Here is a 15565-nt window from a genome sequence, read left to right on the forward strand (position 1 = left end):
TGAGACAGAGTCTCCCTTTGTCCCTTGGGCTAGAGTGTCCTGGCATCAGCCTAGCTCACAGCAACCTCAAACTCCTGGGCTCAAGCCATCCTCTGCCGCAGGCTCCTGAGTAGCTGGGACTAGAGGTGCCTGCCACCACACCAGGCTAATTTTTTCCATTTTTAGTAGAGATGGGGGTCTCACTGTTGGTCAGGCTGATCTTGAACTCCTGAGCTAAAGCGATCCTCCCGCCTGGGCCTCCCAGAGTGCTGGGATTACAGGCAAGAGCCAGTGCGCCCGGCCAGGTGCTATTATTATTTCCTTAGTATTGATAAAAACAACACTGAGGATCTGAGGCAAGGAAACCAGCCCAAGGTCATCCAGCTAGGGAGGAGCTGGGATTCGAACCTGCGCAACGGACGCTAGGCCCCAGAACTCCCTCACCTCTCCATACCTTCCTGTAAGGCGAGTGAGGACATTTGTGGAGCGGCTCAATTATCAAGGTCACGCAGCACAGGCAGCCCGACTAGAAGCTGCGGGGTGGGGGATGGAGGCGGGGCGGGGGCAGGGCACCTGCCACTGATCAATAACTGAGAGCGGATAATAATTTCTTCTGGGAGAGGTGGAAAGGGCAGGGCCACGGGGCAAAGAAGTTGAGGAAGAAGGAAAGGGAAAAGTGCGGTTTAGCGCGAGCCGTGCACGTTTCTTCCCAAGGTCGTGGCAGCGCCCGAGGGCACGCAAGGGCCCGGGGTCCCCGGGAGGAGCCGTCGCCTCCCGGCGGGGCCGCCCCCTTTCTTCCCAGGCCGGCGGGGGCGCGCTTGCTCCGCGCCGCTCCGCCGCAGGCCGCTCCGACCCGGGCTTCCTCGGCCGGACCCGCGTGCGTGTGGCTGCGCGCGGCGGGCGTCGCGAGTGCCAGCGGGAGTGGCGCGGCCCGCGCGCGCGCGAGGCGCCACGCGTCCGGGCGCGGAGTCGGCGCGCCCCGCACGGCTGCGCGGGCCCTTCCGGGGGGCGCCCGCCCGGCCGCGCCAGCTTCCGACGTAGGCGCGAGCGCCGCGGCGCGTCTGCAGGGCCCGTGCGCGCGCGGAGCGCCTCTGCGGCCGAGCGCGGCGTGGCACTTGGCAGACGCTCCCTGGGCGGCGGGGGCGGCGGCGGCGGCGGGGCCGGCCGTCTGGGAGCCCCGAGGGCCGGCCCCCTCCCGCCCTGGGCCAGCCTCCGCTCGCTGCCTCCGCCCCCGGCCGGGCCGCCCGCCCCCCGGTCCCGCCCGCCGCGCCGAGCGCCCGGCCCGCCGCTGAGCCCGGCCAGCCGGCGCGCCCCGTCCGGGATGGGGCGCCTGGACGCCTGAGTCGCCGATCCGCACGGTCTCCGCGCGGGGCAAGGACCGGCGCCGCGCGGCCGCGCCAGCATGGAGGCACCCGGCGGCAGCGGCGGCGGCGACCCCAGCGGCGACGGGGCAGGGGACGGTGCCCACCCGGATCCCCGGACCCCCGGCGCCTCTGCGCCCAGCTCCGGCCCGTGCGCGGCCGCCCGGGAGTCGGAGCGCCAGCTGCGCCTCCGCCTCTGCGTGCTCAACGAGATCCTGGGCACGGAGAGGGACTACGTGGGCACCTTGCGCTTCTTGCAGTCGGTGAGTGTGCCCGCGCGCGGCAGCCTTCGCTCCGCCGCCGGCCGCGGCTGCGGCCCCCGCTCCCTGTGGCCGCGGACCCCGGGGTCCGGAGTCGCCGCGGGGGCGCCCGCGGGGCGCGCGGAGAAGTGGGGGAGACCCGGCTGCTCGGAGCTGTGCTGTCGCCTCCCCGGCCCGCCCGCGCCCGTCCCGACCCGGGGTCTCCCGCACGCCGTTTCCCACCCTGCGCGCGCTGCCCTTTTGTCTTTTCCTCCCTCTCCCCGCCTTGCGAATAGTTTTAAAATTAGTTACATCCGTGAGGCAGGGGCTCTGGAACCCCGGCGCCGGGAGCTTTCGCTCCTGCGTCGTTTTCCCGGGAACAACTTCGCCGCCTGCTGTACCACAGACTACTCATCCAGGACAGACCTTAGGAATGCTAGAGGCCCCGTCCCGAATAGCGTAGGATAAAACCCGAGGCCGGGAGGAGGGATCGAAACTGACAAAACCCCAGGGTAGAATCTCCCATGCACACGTTTGCTGGAGTTCGGGGAGAGTGGGTTTCGAACTCACGACTCGGCAGTCCAGCCTCCCTAACCTCCCCTCCCCCTCATTCTCCAAGTTGCAAAACCACAGGCTCAGACTTTGTGAAATAACAGCTGAGCGCTTGCTATGTGCCGGGCACCCTGCACGTGTCATTAACTAGCAGGTTTCACAAGTGGCCCATGAGGTAGGGACGGGAATTTCCCCCAGTGTTTAGATGCGGAGGATTTAGCTCCAGAGAGGCTGAGTAACTCGCCCAGGATCACACAGTTGGTTAAGTCGGGATACCGGGCTTTGAACTGAAGCAGTCCCAGCGGCTGCTCTAAACCCTGTTCTATGCTGTGTTTCTTTTTATTTTTTTCTGTGTGAGAGAGGAAGGGGCCACTTCCCTACTCTCCTAGGAAGTGAGAAAACTGGCTAGGGGGTGGCGGGGGTGGGACAGAGGTAGAGCCTGGGGTGGAAGTTAGGAGACTGCAGGGCCTTTAATCTCCATGCCTCCTGCTGGGACCTCATTTACTCCCCTCCCCTGCTCGAGGAAGTCTTTTAATCCTGGTTCAGGAAGGGCTGATGCGGGGGTGGCTCTTTCAGAGACCCCAGAGCCAGGCTCTGCAGCTCCCAGTCTCTGGGGCAAAGAGACAGACTCTGGGACCCTCTGGGGCTCCCCTGGCTTAGGGGATCGGGATTTCAACCCAGGGAGAAGGGAGCCCCAGAGCCCTTCTCCTGTGAAAGGAGGGGTGTGGGGGGTAGGGAGGGGGGCTGTACAGAGGCATTGAAAACCATTTGGCCAAAGGACCCTTCTAGAACGACTTATAAGAGTAAGGCAGGGTTGGCTCTCTTTCCCATGTCTTCCTCTCTCACAGTTTTGGGGGATGTGGGGGGTGGGAAGAATCTGCTCAATTTGAAGCTGGCAGTTTCTGAATTAAAGATGCAGACAGCCCCGGTATCTTTGAGCAATGTCAAATTCTAGGGAACTCCTCACTTCTCCTTCTGAGCCACTCCCGCTCCTGAGTCTGGAAGAGAAACAGGAAACACAAACCAATTTTTATATTAATGGGAAAAAAATATACCTCTCCCTCCTACACCCCTGCCCTAGATGGTGTGTTTCCTTTCAGAAAAGATACAGATTGTGTGTGATGAGCTGTGGTTTTAAATCGTCCACGTGTTGAGTTGGAGGACGCTGGAATAATGGAAATTGATTGGAGTCAACCATTCTTATGCTTAAAGAAACGGGGGGAAAAAAGATTTCTCTACTTCCACATTGCCTCCTGACACTTTTAATATGCCGAGCTCATCACATTTTTTGTTGTTGTTGATGTGTCAGTTTTGAGATGAGTTGGTTCTGCCTTTGACATGTGTCTTGGACCAATCACGCCACCTGTCCTGACCTCAGTTTCCTTACCTGTAAAATAATAGGAGGAGGGGGGATCCAGGTTTGCTTCCTGCCTTGTCCTTTTGTGTGTCCCCAAGCTAGTGACAGAAACGGACTGATTGTGTAACCTGACCAGCCATACCTCGTTTGCGAGCCTCAGGAGTCCTGCTCCATGAGGAATGGCCCCTAAACAACCCAAGGAAGGCCTTTTAGTTTTGAAAACCTGGGGAATAGAGCTCCGGGAACTGCTAATTACCGCGGCTTTCCATGGCAGGAGGCTGGCAGCCTGCAGGTTGTGATTTTCTTCTTCTTCCCACTCTCTCTTCCCAGCCTCTGTACTTGCTGAGGGATTTTCCCCCCTGCCTCCTGGCTCGGAAGCGTGCATGGTAATCCCCCTTTGCTTTTAATTCCATGTGGTGGAGGCAGGCCTTCAGCGCTGGCCTTCCTGTGCCCCTGGTTTGGAGGTGCTGTCAGCCACTGGAAAGGCCGCCTCTGTGATAGGCTGAGCGTTGTGGGAGGTGCCGAGAAGCCAGGTCTGGCTCCTGCCCTCCAGGAGGGGACAGTCTAGTTGAGGGTGGCAAAACGGGCATTTAAAAAAATCCAAGTACGAGGCTGGGCTCTGGAGCCAGAGTGCTTAGGGTTAAGTCCTTGGACTTGTTACCTTGGGCAAGTGGCTTAACCTTTTTGAGCCTTGCTTTCCTCATTTGTAAAATGGGAGATGATAATAGATCCTATTTTACAGGTTTTTCAAAAAAGGATAAGTGAGACATAAGTTGATATAAAGCATGTAGAACTGTGCCTGGCAAGTAGTAAGGTATATAAATACTAATTATTATGATTGTTATTTGATAGTAGGGTTATGGGATTTCAGCATGCAGAGAGCAAGGGTGGTCAGGGAGGGCTGCCTGGAGGAAGTGAGGTCCCAGTCAACAGTGAAAGGAGGACAGGGGGCTCTGAGTGAGTTTCCTTTTGACCCTCTAAGTTCCAGCCACAGGATCTAGCGGTTTTATTTGGTTCCGGGCCTGGGGCTTTGCGGTTCTCCAGAATCTCACCATCTTTCCCATCTTCTTCAGGAATGGGATTGCACAAGGGGTCCTGTGAGTTTGGTGTTTTGTGTGCATTTATTAAAGAATCGTGAAAAGGCAAGGACAGCCCCTCTCATCCAGATGCTGGATCTGTCTGTCTTGGAGGCCACCATAGGAGTTGTGGGAGACAGTGCCTGCTTTTTGACTTGGAACCTTGGATCTCCGCATTTAGAAGCCCTGGCCGTGCTCTTGGGCAGTGTTAGTCACGATGAAAACAATGACAATCATTACTGTGTAGAAACTGACACCTATTTATCATTTACCATTCTGAGCACTTTGCATGTGTCAACTCATTTAATCTTCTCTATGAAGGGGGCGCTGTTGTTACCTTCATTAACAGAGGAGGAAACCGAGGCAAAGCATATTTAAGTGAGCTGCCCTGGGTCGTGTAGACAGCATTGCCAGGATTTGATCTCAGGCTGCCTGACCCTAGAACTCATGTCCCCAGCCACCTTGCAGACTGCCTCTGGCTTGTAAAATAAGGGCTTGGCACATGATTTGTTAAGGTGGCAGAACTGGGATTTGAACCCAGGTCTCTGTGACCCTTAACCTCCTTCTGTGCTTCTTCCTGTTACTTCCCCTCTGTGACATCTGTTCTCTCATCTGCAGAATGGGCGGAATGTGGAAGATTGGGAATGGCAGGCTGCGGGTTCCTCCTCTGTGCTCTGTGTCTGTTTGTGGCGTGAGGGTTGAGTGGGGCTCCGGAGCCAGTCTGCTGGGGTTCAGGTCCTGGCTTTCCCCGACACCAACTTGTAGGTGACCCTGGCAGGTCATTGACCTGCTCTGTGCCTCAGTTGCCCCTTCTTTACAATGGGCATAGTACAGCAGCTGCGTCACAGAGGTGTCACGGAGCTTGGACGAGCCTGAGGTAAAGCTCTTATAACAGTGCGAGGAATGTTGGGGGTCTGGAATGTTGTGGTGACTTTTTTGGGGATATGCAGCAATGAGATTGTCTCTTTGGGGCTCAAAGGCTCCCGAGGCCTGAGTAAGCCTTGGGCCCACCTGCCTCTTGGTTGGATTGGCTCAGGGTCTCTGCTTGCACAGGGAGTGACCTCCGGGGCAGGTGCCAATGGCTCCATGGCGGGTGTGCCCGCCGGGCAGCGGTGGGGAGCAAGGGGGGCACAGGTGGGTGGGCAGAGAGACCCTTGGCTGGGGGTCAGTCCGCAGTTTTCTGGAAGGCTCCTTGTGACTGAGGACAGGGACCCGTCACCCCTAGGCACCCAGAGGGTCTGCCCTGAATCGGCTGGGGTCTCTGAGGAACAGAGATTGTGGACAGAAAGCTCCCAGAATGCTTGCCCTGGTTCTGCTTTCCGGAGGAAGGAGACCGAAGTTTTTCTTCTCGTTGGAGCTCTGCTTGCCAAACAAGAAATTGTGGTTTTGCGTTGTCACTATTTTTTGTTTTTTGAAAGATTCTGTCCTTCTAGCCTCGCACTGGGGAGACGTGCTGGGGTGGGGGTGGTGGCGGTGGGGCGGGCACGCCTTTGATTCTGCAGCCAGAGACAGAGTGACCTCCCCAGTGACCTGGGGGATTTTCATGTGGTCCTGTTGTGAAAAGTAGGATGCTAAGAAATATACATAACACAATTCCGCTTTTGGGAGGTAAACAATAACCAAACTCGTGTGTGTCGTATGGGTAAGGTTACGGGAGCGCAGAGAAAAGGAAGTGGAGAAAAGCAACCATGAAGATATAAAAGGGGCCGGGCGCTGTGGCTCACGCCTGTAATCCTAGCTCTTGGGAGGCCGAGGCGGGCGGATTGCTCAAGGTCAGGAGTTCAAAACCAGCCTGAGCAAGAGCGAGACCCCGTCTCTACTATAAAATAGAAAGAAATTAATTGGCCAACTGATGTATATAAAAAATTAGCCGGGCATGGTGGCGCATGCCTGTAGTCCCAGCTACTCGGGAGGCTGAGGCAGGAGGATCGCTTGAGCCCAGGAGTTTGAGGTTGCTGTGAGCTAGGCTGACGCCACGGCACTCACTCTAGCCTGGACAACAAAGTGAGACTCTGTCTCAAAAAAAAAAAAAAAAAAAAAAAAAAAAGATATAAAAGGAAAAAATGTACTAAGAAATACTGTTTGTAACCCCCTTTTCATATAAAATTATGCATATATGTGTGTGTATATATATATTTAAAAACGCCAACAGAAAGAATTGTGTTTCCAGTGTGATTATTAGATCAAAGCAACAACAACCGCAATGATTTGCTAATATCTATACATTTGCAAGCCCTGTGTAAAGCTTCCTTATGTACTAAAAGCTGCAGGTATTCTTATGCTTCCCATTTTACAAATGAAAGACACAGAGAGGCCAAGTCAGTTTCCCAAGATCACACAGCGTGACAGAGGTGGCATTTGAACCTGGGTAGCCTGGCTGCATGGCCCATGTTCTTTACCACGACCTTCAATTGCTGCAATGTGATGCTGTGTTCATGTGCAAAATTACTACTTTTGTGAGACCTCTGGGCTGCCTAAGTGGGCAAGGATTGAGCTAAAAGGTCCAAATTATCTCAGCTTTAGGATGCCAGAGAGCCTGGGCCAGGCCATCTTGTATTGGGCTGGACTTGATCAGGAAGTCAGTGAAAATCTTGTGATGATGAAAACCTAAGTGTCAGCAGGAGTGAGATGGGCCCCACTTTTTGGGTATGGCAGACAGCTGCATGCAGGTGAAGCCATGCAGACACCAGACTGCTTTTCTCAGTGTGCAGGTGTTTCTGGAGCACCTGCTGTATGCTTCAGGCAGTGTTCTAGGCTGTGAGAATGCAGCCATCACCAGGGCAAATGTGGTCCTTGTCCTCATAAGAAGGACAGCCCAACAGGGATGCCAGAATCCGTGCATTTGAATGAGTGTGTTCTTCAAATAAAGCATACTGGAAGCCCATCTACTATTATTCTGGTGTTTGCCATGGTAACCATTTAACTGTTCCTTTAAGAAGAGATGGATGGCGTTGGTGTCCCTGGCTTTTGAGACTTCAGGGCACCCCTTTCTTGGAGAGGATCCCCGTTTATTGTGCAGTAAGCCAAGACCTGTTTGGCTGGAGGCCACTCCCTTAGATAAGAAACCCACATCCTGTGTGTTTCACAGCCCTTCTCCCTTAAAGGTTTTGCAAGAGTTAAGTCTTTGAAGCAGGTGGTGCCTGGCTGCAAGAGAACCCCACTTCTCAAGTTTTTGTGACTTCCTTTCTGTTTTCCAGCAGACACAGGCTCTCCGGAATCCTGGCGGGAGGTGGGCGATGGGGTGGGCCGACCCTCAAACCTGTGCGCTGTGTCCACCAGCCTCATTCCGCAGCGACAGGGCCAGGTCGGAGCTGATTCTTGCCCTAGAGCTTAGGGGACATAGAACTTGAAAGGAAGCCAGGCGGGTCATTGGGGCTGACTCTCCTTGTCTTGCAGGCGAGACAAGCACGGAGCAGGGATGAGCCCTGATTTAGGGCACCCACAATGCGGCTTGTCAGGGTTCCAGCCCTCGGGCCCTGGGGAGAGGGCTCAGTGGCCCACATCCTTCTCTGGGGATTCATTCGTGTTTTAAGCAGCCTCAAAGGTCCCTCTTAAAGAGGCTCCACAGAGGGCATTTCTGGCCTGGCAGCTGATACGGGGCAAATCCCACCTCTCTCCCAACCCTCAGCACGGGGACATGTGGGGGCTGGATCATTCTTTGTGGGGCTGTCCTGTGCATTGTAGGGTGTCGAGAAGCATCCCTGGCCTCTACCCACTAGATGCCAGTGGCACCCCTACCCCAGTGGGAACAATCAAATGTCTCCAGATATTGCTAGATACCCTGGGGGCGGGGTGGGGCATGCAGGGTAGCCCTGGCTGAGAACAACTTGGCTAAAACCTCTTTTGACCACCAGTTCTGCTTCCAGACTGTTTGGGGCACTTACAGGCTTTTGTTGAAATATGACTGTGTGGGATCAATGTGCATGCATGTGTGTGTTCACGTAAGTAGCATGATGCGATCTGCTTTCCCCCAGCAGTGTGTCTTGGGCTCTAGAACCAGATTCTGCTCTGCCCCTGCATGACCTTGGGCACGTCCCTTTGCCTCTTTGAGCCCCGCTTTCTCCATCTGCAAAATGGGGATGATCCTAGCCCTCACAGGAGTGGGAAGTGCCTGGCAGGGCTGAGTGCGGAGGAAAGGCAGGGCTCACCCCACGATCTGCTGCAGGCTCCCCGCTCCACCATGAGGAAACACCGAGGAAGAAGCGGAGCCCTCTGGTTTGGATTTTTGATTTATTTTTGAGACAGGGTCTCACTCTGTTGCCCAGGCTTAAGTGCAGTGGCGTGATGGTAGCTCACTGCAGCCTGGAACTCCTGGGCTCAAACAGCACTCCCTGCTCAGCCTCCTGAGTAGCTGGGCATGAACCACCGTGTCTGGCTAATTTTTAAAATGTTTTTGTAGGGATGGCTTCTCGCTACATTCCCCAGTCTGGTCTCTGAACCCCGGACTTCAAGCGATCCTCCTGTCTCGGCCTCCCAAAGTGCTTGGATTATGGGCGTGAGCCATCGTGCCCATCCTCCATGTAGACTTTTATTTTTATTTTCTTGGCTCCTTGAGGACCAGAAGGGAATCTGTTTGCTCCTCCTTTGTCTTGTGGTTGGACACTCAATCTGTGTTTACCCGCCTGGTTCCTTCCCCAGGGTGGAACTGACAGACGATCCATTGATTCCGGGCCAGGGGAGGAGAGGCTGATTCAGGCTGGCAGGAACAGGGGCGCTGAAGGCTGGTGGGGGCCGGTAGCCGTCGGTCACTGGGACCTGGGGTCTTGTACTTTTCCCCTTGCGGGAGAGGGGAGTGGCTTCCGTAAGGAGCCTCTCTCGGGAGGATAGAGGCCAGGGCCAGGGCAGGGTATGGGCAGTCAGTGTTCTTATTCATTCGTTCACTTATTCACTCAGTAAGTAGACACTCAACACCTACTATGTGCCAGGCACTGTGCCAGGTGCTGTCATGTGGCTGGAACAAGATGGACAGGTGTCTGTCCTCAGGGAATCTTCAGGCAACATAAAAAGAGAGCACTTGTGGAAAGGGCAAGAGTTATCATAATCATAACATTCACCGAGGCCCTACTATGTGCCAGGCATGGTGCTAAGTGCTTTGTGTGGATTATTTCTTTTTGAGCCCTTGTGACAACCCTCTGAGGTCGGTACGTCATCTTACCTATTTTGCAGATAGGCAAGCTAAGGCCCAGAGAGGTTGAGTAACTTGTCCTAGTCTACACAGCTGGGGAGTGGATGCACAGAGAAGGAAATAAAATGAGAATATGTTGGTGATAGGGATGGTAGCATCTACTTTAGACCAGATGGCCAAGGAAGGCCTCTCTGAGGAGGTGACATTTGAGCTGAGTCCTGAAGGAGGAGAAGGAGTCACCTGTGGAAAGAGTTGAGAACAGAGTGTTCCAGGCAGAGGGAGCAGCACGTGCAAAGGCCCTGAGGCAGGGCCATGCTTGGCTTGTTTGGGGAACAGTGAGAGGCCAGGGTGGCTGGCGGGGTTGGGGGGGAATGATATCGGTGTGGTTGGTAGAGGCCAGGCTGCACAGGCCTCATGTGTGTGGCGAGCACTTTGGGTTTTGTTCCTCGTGGCAAGAGGAGCCCCTGCAGGGTTTTCAGTAGGGGTGTGGCAAGGTTCAGCTGATGATCCAAAAAGCAGGACTGCACAGTGGTCTTTCCAAAATCTCAGCAGCCACCTTCTGCCTCCGGCCTGGACACCCATCCAGCAGGGGGGTGACCACACCTCTCCCCCCCTCCCCCCAGACAGATCCCTTGCCTGCTCCCAGGTTGCTGTGTGACCTGGGGATAGTTCTGTCCCCTCTCTGGGTCTCAGCTTCCCTGTGGGTACTGTGTCGCCAGGTAACCGGGGCAGGCTCCCTGGAGGAGGAGGCCTGTGACCCAGAGTGGAGTTTGGGCCCCTGTTTGCAGCCAGGGTGTGGGCAGGATGTGAAGGTAGCTGCCTCGGGGCTGGGCGGGCTGCTGATGTGAGAGGGGCCCTGCTTCCTGACACAGAGGAAGGCGCCCCTGTTTTCTGTTCAGGAAACTAATTTGCATGCTTAAAGACTGTTTGGCAGGACCCTTGACTCCTCCCTCCACTCACAACATCAGGACAACACTTCGCCTGCCTCAGCTGTCATCTCTGTCTTCCGGGGATTTATTCTTCAGGCCCCCTTCCTGGGTGAGGAAAACAGGTGCAGAGAGGCCAAGTGGTTTGCCCAAGGACGCACAGCCAGGGAGGGGCCAGGACTGTCGCGGGCGATTTCTCTGGTCTCACCCTTGCCACGTGCATTCTCTTTTTACGCAGCCAGAGGGGTCCAGTTAGATCCCAGGTCAGTTACGTCTCACTTGGGGTAAAAGCAAAGCCCTTAGAATGGCTGGAACGTCCCGCGGGATCCGCCCCCTGTGGCCTCTCCCAGGCCCTCTCTTACTGCTGTTTCCTCACACAGTTTTATACATGGAGATATTCACGCACTGTAACCCCCTCCCTTCAAGCATACATGGTTTGTGTAGATGGTGTGGTCTTCCCCATCACCAACCCCAGAGCCTCCTGTTGCTCCCACCCCTTACCCACTCCCCCAGCCACATTTGCCCTTCTCACATGCTCCGAGCACGCACGCCCCAGGGCCCTTCCACCCACTCTGTCTGGAGTGCTCTTCCCCTGGCACCCCTGTGGCTCACTCCTTCCCCTCCTTCAGGCCTTTGCTCAAACGTCGTGTTCTCTACCAAGTCTCCTAGGACACTCCACCACCCCGCTTCCCCACTTCTTAGCTAACGCACCAGACATTTTACTTATGTACTATTTTTTTTTTTTTTTGAGACAGAGTCTCACTTTATTGCCCAGGCTGGAGTGAGTGCCGTGGCGTCAGCCTAGCTCACAGCAACCTCAAACTCCTGGGCTCAAGCAATCCTCCTGCCTCAGCCTCCCGAGTAGCTGGGACTACAGGCATGCGCCACCATGCCTGGCTAGTTTTTTCTATATATATTAGTTGGCCAATTAATTTCTTTCTATTTATAGTAGAGACGGGGTCTCGCTCTTGCTCAGGCTGGTCTCGAACTCCTGAGCTCAAATGATCCACCCGGCTGGGCCTCCCAGAGATTACAGGCGTGAGTCACCGTGCCTGGCCTATTTATTGTTTATTGTCTGTTTCTGTTTCCCTCCCTGGAATGCCAGCTCTACCGGGATGGGAATTTTTATCTGTTTTATTCATATTGTCTTTCCAGCACCCAGAACAAAGTGTGGCACATAGTAGATGCTCATTAAATATTTGTAGAATGAAAAAAAAAGCTCCTCTCTATATAATTATGTTTTATTGTATGATATGCTTGTTTTGAATTACATAACTGCTGAGTATTTTCATGTAGGCTTTCCTGCAGATCTGGGACTGTGATAGTCTGGTGTCCTTTAACCTAAGTTATGTGGGTGGGTGTCGCCTGAGGGTAAGAATTTTCTGCAGTGTGGCATTGTGCTCAAGTGCCCAGGGTCCTGACCAGATTGTCTACGCCTGAATCTTATATCTGCCCCTCAGTGGCTCTGTGACCCTGGGCAAGGAGCTTTCCCTCTCTGAGCCTTGGTTTCCTCATCTGTAAAATGTGTTGGGGCACTTGGCTCAGTGCCTGGCACATGGTCAGGCCCCAGTAATTGGTAGTGGTTCTTAAAAGTATGTTTTAGAATCTTAGTATTTTCCTACTTCCTGCACAGGGAAAGTTATATAAAGCATCTCATCGTGCGCACGCTGCCTCAGATCCTTCCTGGGACTTGCTTATTTCAGTAAGCATTTTCCCCAAGTGGACCCTTGCCCTGGACACATGGTCTCTGCACTCTGAAGGAAGTTGGGTGCCACAGCATCTCGGGGATGATTGTAATTTGGAGCTAGAAGATGCTGTTCACTTTTTCTCCAGGGAATCCACCCAAAGACTGGGTGGGGGGAAGGTGAATTTCTCAAAAATACACGAAAGCTCCTCCCATTCTCCCACTGTGAAATCCCTCCAGGAACCTGAAGGGACACAGAGTAAACTGCTTACCACTTGTTGGGTATGCATACTATCTCGCTTGCAGCCTCATGGTTTTGCAGATGAGGAAACTGAGGCCCAAAGAGGTGAGGTCACTTGCCTGAGATCACACAGAGTTGGTGTATTAGTTATCTGTTGTTGCTTAACAAGTTACCACCAATTTAGTGGCTTCAGACAGCACTTATTTATCACCTGAAAGTTTCCGTGGGCCAGCAGAATGGGCACAGTGTCACCGGGTTTTCTGCTGAGGGTCTCACGAGGCTGCCATCAAGGCGTTGGCCGGGCTGCGATCTCATCTGAGGCTCGGAGGGGGGCGCTGCTTTAGGTTGTTGGCAAAATTCAGCTCTCTGGGATTTGGGGCTGAGGCCCTGTTTCCTTACAGGCTGTCGGCCAGTGCTAGCGTCACCTCCTAGAGGCCGCCTTCGTGTGTTAGCCGTGTGGCCTTCTCGCACCGTGGCCACTTCACAGCCTGCAGGTGAATGCCTGGTTTCGAATCTCCCTTCTGGAAGGGCCTAGTAACCCACCCTTCTTCCCCCTTAGTCCTCTTGTAAAGCCTTACCTGAGTAGGTCAGGTCCACTGAGTTAAGTGATTTGGGACCTTAAATACATCTGCAAAACCCTTTTACCTCTGTTACATGCCACAACCTAGTCACAGTTGTGCATCCTCACCTAGCGTACCTGGATTCGCATTCACAGCCCTGTCTGGGTGAATGGGACCCATGGGTCATGTACCAAGCAGGTGGGGATCTGGGGGGATATCTTCAGATTTTGGTTGATGGTGACCTGACTCAGGATTGCGTGTTCTTGACCACTTGCGTTTCGTTTGCTCCCTCTCTGACCCTGCCCAGGACGGCCCCAGAGTGAGGTGAGCTGACTGGCCGGCGGACTCATTCTGGCTCATTCGAGCGAGGTGGGGCAGCTGGGTGCAGTTACTTCCCTGGCAGCACGTGGTCTCTCTCACACGGTACACATCCCACCAAGCGTCTCTGGAAACGATTTGCCGATCGGATGGTTGAGGATAAGCCCAGAGCAGCTGCCCCCCTTGGTGGTCCCCTCCACCTAGGGCTTGGGCTGAAACCTGGCCATGGGGCATTTATGCCAGATCTTGCCTGCTGTTTCCTCTGAGGGTGGGGTGGGGAGAACCAGTCCGGTTGTATTGCTTTCTGGATATTGGGGCTCATCCAGATCACTTATTGTTTAGTGATTTTTAATGTGATACTATTGTACTCAGTGAATATGTTCTCTGGGGTTTTTGCCCTTTGGAATTGATCGAGACTTGGTTTATGACCCAGCATAAGGTCTACCTTAGTGACCATTCCATGTACCTTTGAAAAGAGTGTGTATTCTGCAGTTGTATAGAATGTTCTACAATTGCCATTTTATTTTGTGTATTTATTCATTTATTTTTGTAAAGGTGGGATCTTGCTATGTTGTCCAGGCTGGTGTTGAACTCCTGGCCTCAAGCAGTCCTCCCACCTGGGCCTCCCAAAGTGCTAGGGTTACAGGCATGAGCCACTGTGCCCAGCCCAAGTGTCATTTTTAGATCCAGGTGGTTGGTAGTGTTCAGGTCTTCCATATCTGTACTGATGTTTGGTCCATTTGTTCTACCAGTTGCTGAGAGAGGCTGTGAACGTCTCCAACTGTGATTTTGTAGGTTTGTGTATTTCGCTCTTGAGTTCTGTCAGTTACTACTTTGTATATTTTAAAGTTCTGTTGCTGATAATACACATTTATGATTATGTCTTCCTAGTTAATTGACCCTTTTATCATCTCTTTATCTCTGATAATGCTCCTTTTCTTGAAGTCTGTCTTGTCTGCTATTACTACAGCCACGCCAGCTTTCTTATGCTTACTGTTTTCCAATTTTTTCCTTTTAGCCTCTTTGTGTCTTTATATTTCAAGCGCATCTCTTATAGGCATTATGTAGTTGGATAGTCACTGCCTTTTAATTAGACTGTTTAGCTTGCATATACTTAATGTAATTATTGACAAGGTTTAGATCCAACATCTTGCCATGTCCTTCTGGTTCGTTTGATGGGACAGTGACAGTCCTAAGGGGTCCTGTCTTCCCCCATCCCCACTCTTTGCTGGAGGTAGAAGGAGCAGAACACCGTGGTTAATGGAATCCCAACTCCCTATTGTGGCTTAGGAGGCATTATGTGATCTGGCTGCTATGCCGACCGCATCTTCTTCCTTCCTGCATTATGTTCCAGCCCCACCAGCTTTCTTTCTGTCCCGGAGCTGTGCTCAGCTGGTTCCAGCCTTTTTAACTGCTTCTCCTGCTGCCTGGAACACTTTGCACCCCGATTTTCAGCAGGGGCCCCTCCCTCTCTTCCAGCTTTCAGCTTAAGTACCACTTCTTAGGAGAGCCTTTGAGTCCTTTCTCTATGTCATTGCACCTATTTTCTTCTTGGTACCTGTCACTGCCTGAAATTGTCTTGTCTATTTACTTGTTCAGTGTCTGTCTCTCCCATTAGAATGTAAGTCACATGAGGTCATAGCCCTTGTCTGCTGTGTTTGCTGACAAATCCCCAGCACCTAGCACATAATGGGCGCTCTGTTAGTATTTGTAGAAGGCATGAATGTGTGATGAAAGGAATTGAATGGGGCCCGCTCGGACGGAGGCCTTCCTGGCCGTGACTTTGTCTTGGGAGTGTGAACCCCGGTGTGTGGGGTAGCCACAGACGGGGCCCTTGGCCTCCTGCCTTTGCCACCCCGGGAGGGCAGAGGGATTGGAGTGTTTTACTTGCCATGTCAGGAAGCTCTGTGTGGCCCCAGGCACCAGCTGGTGGCCCGCATGGCTGTTGGGTGGTTTTACGGTTTATTTCCCCTTGGTCACTGAGGTAGTACACGCAGCAGAGGTGTGCGTGTCGGAGCACGTTTCCAATGTCTCTCCAGCTGCTGGCGCTCCCTCGTATGAAACCCAGCGTGGCGAAGTGATGCTTTGCGTATGTGTACCTGGCGGCACGCATTGTAAAACCAAGGATGTTGTATTTATGGGCAATT

General features: G+C 53.7%; 1 protein-coding gene across 1 annotated transcript in view; it reads left to right on the forward strand.

Annotated features, from left to right (window-relative positions):
- The first annotated feature begins 1233 nt into the window (after window positions 1-1233).
- PREX1 (phosphatidylinositol-3,4,5-trisphosphate dependent Rac exchange factor 1) overlaps window positions 1234-15565 on the forward strand; it is a 170646-nt gene continuing 156314 nt past the window's right edge. The window contains exon 1 of the mRNA XM_020282061.2: window positions 1234-1603. Within this exon, the coding sequence (XP_020137650.2) occupies window positions 1382-1603 (222 nt within the window). The 5' untranslated portion in view covers window positions 1234-1381. The remainder of the gene's footprint in view (window positions 1604-15565) is intronic.

Source organism: Microcebus murinus, chromosome 16 (genome assembly GCF_040939455.1).
Source record: "Microcebus murinus isolate Inina chromosome 16, M.murinus_Inina_mat1.0, whole genome shotgun sequence".
NCBI classification, from domain to species: Eukaryota; Metazoa; Chordata; class Mammalia; order Primates; family Cheirogaleidae; genus Microcebus; species Microcebus murinus.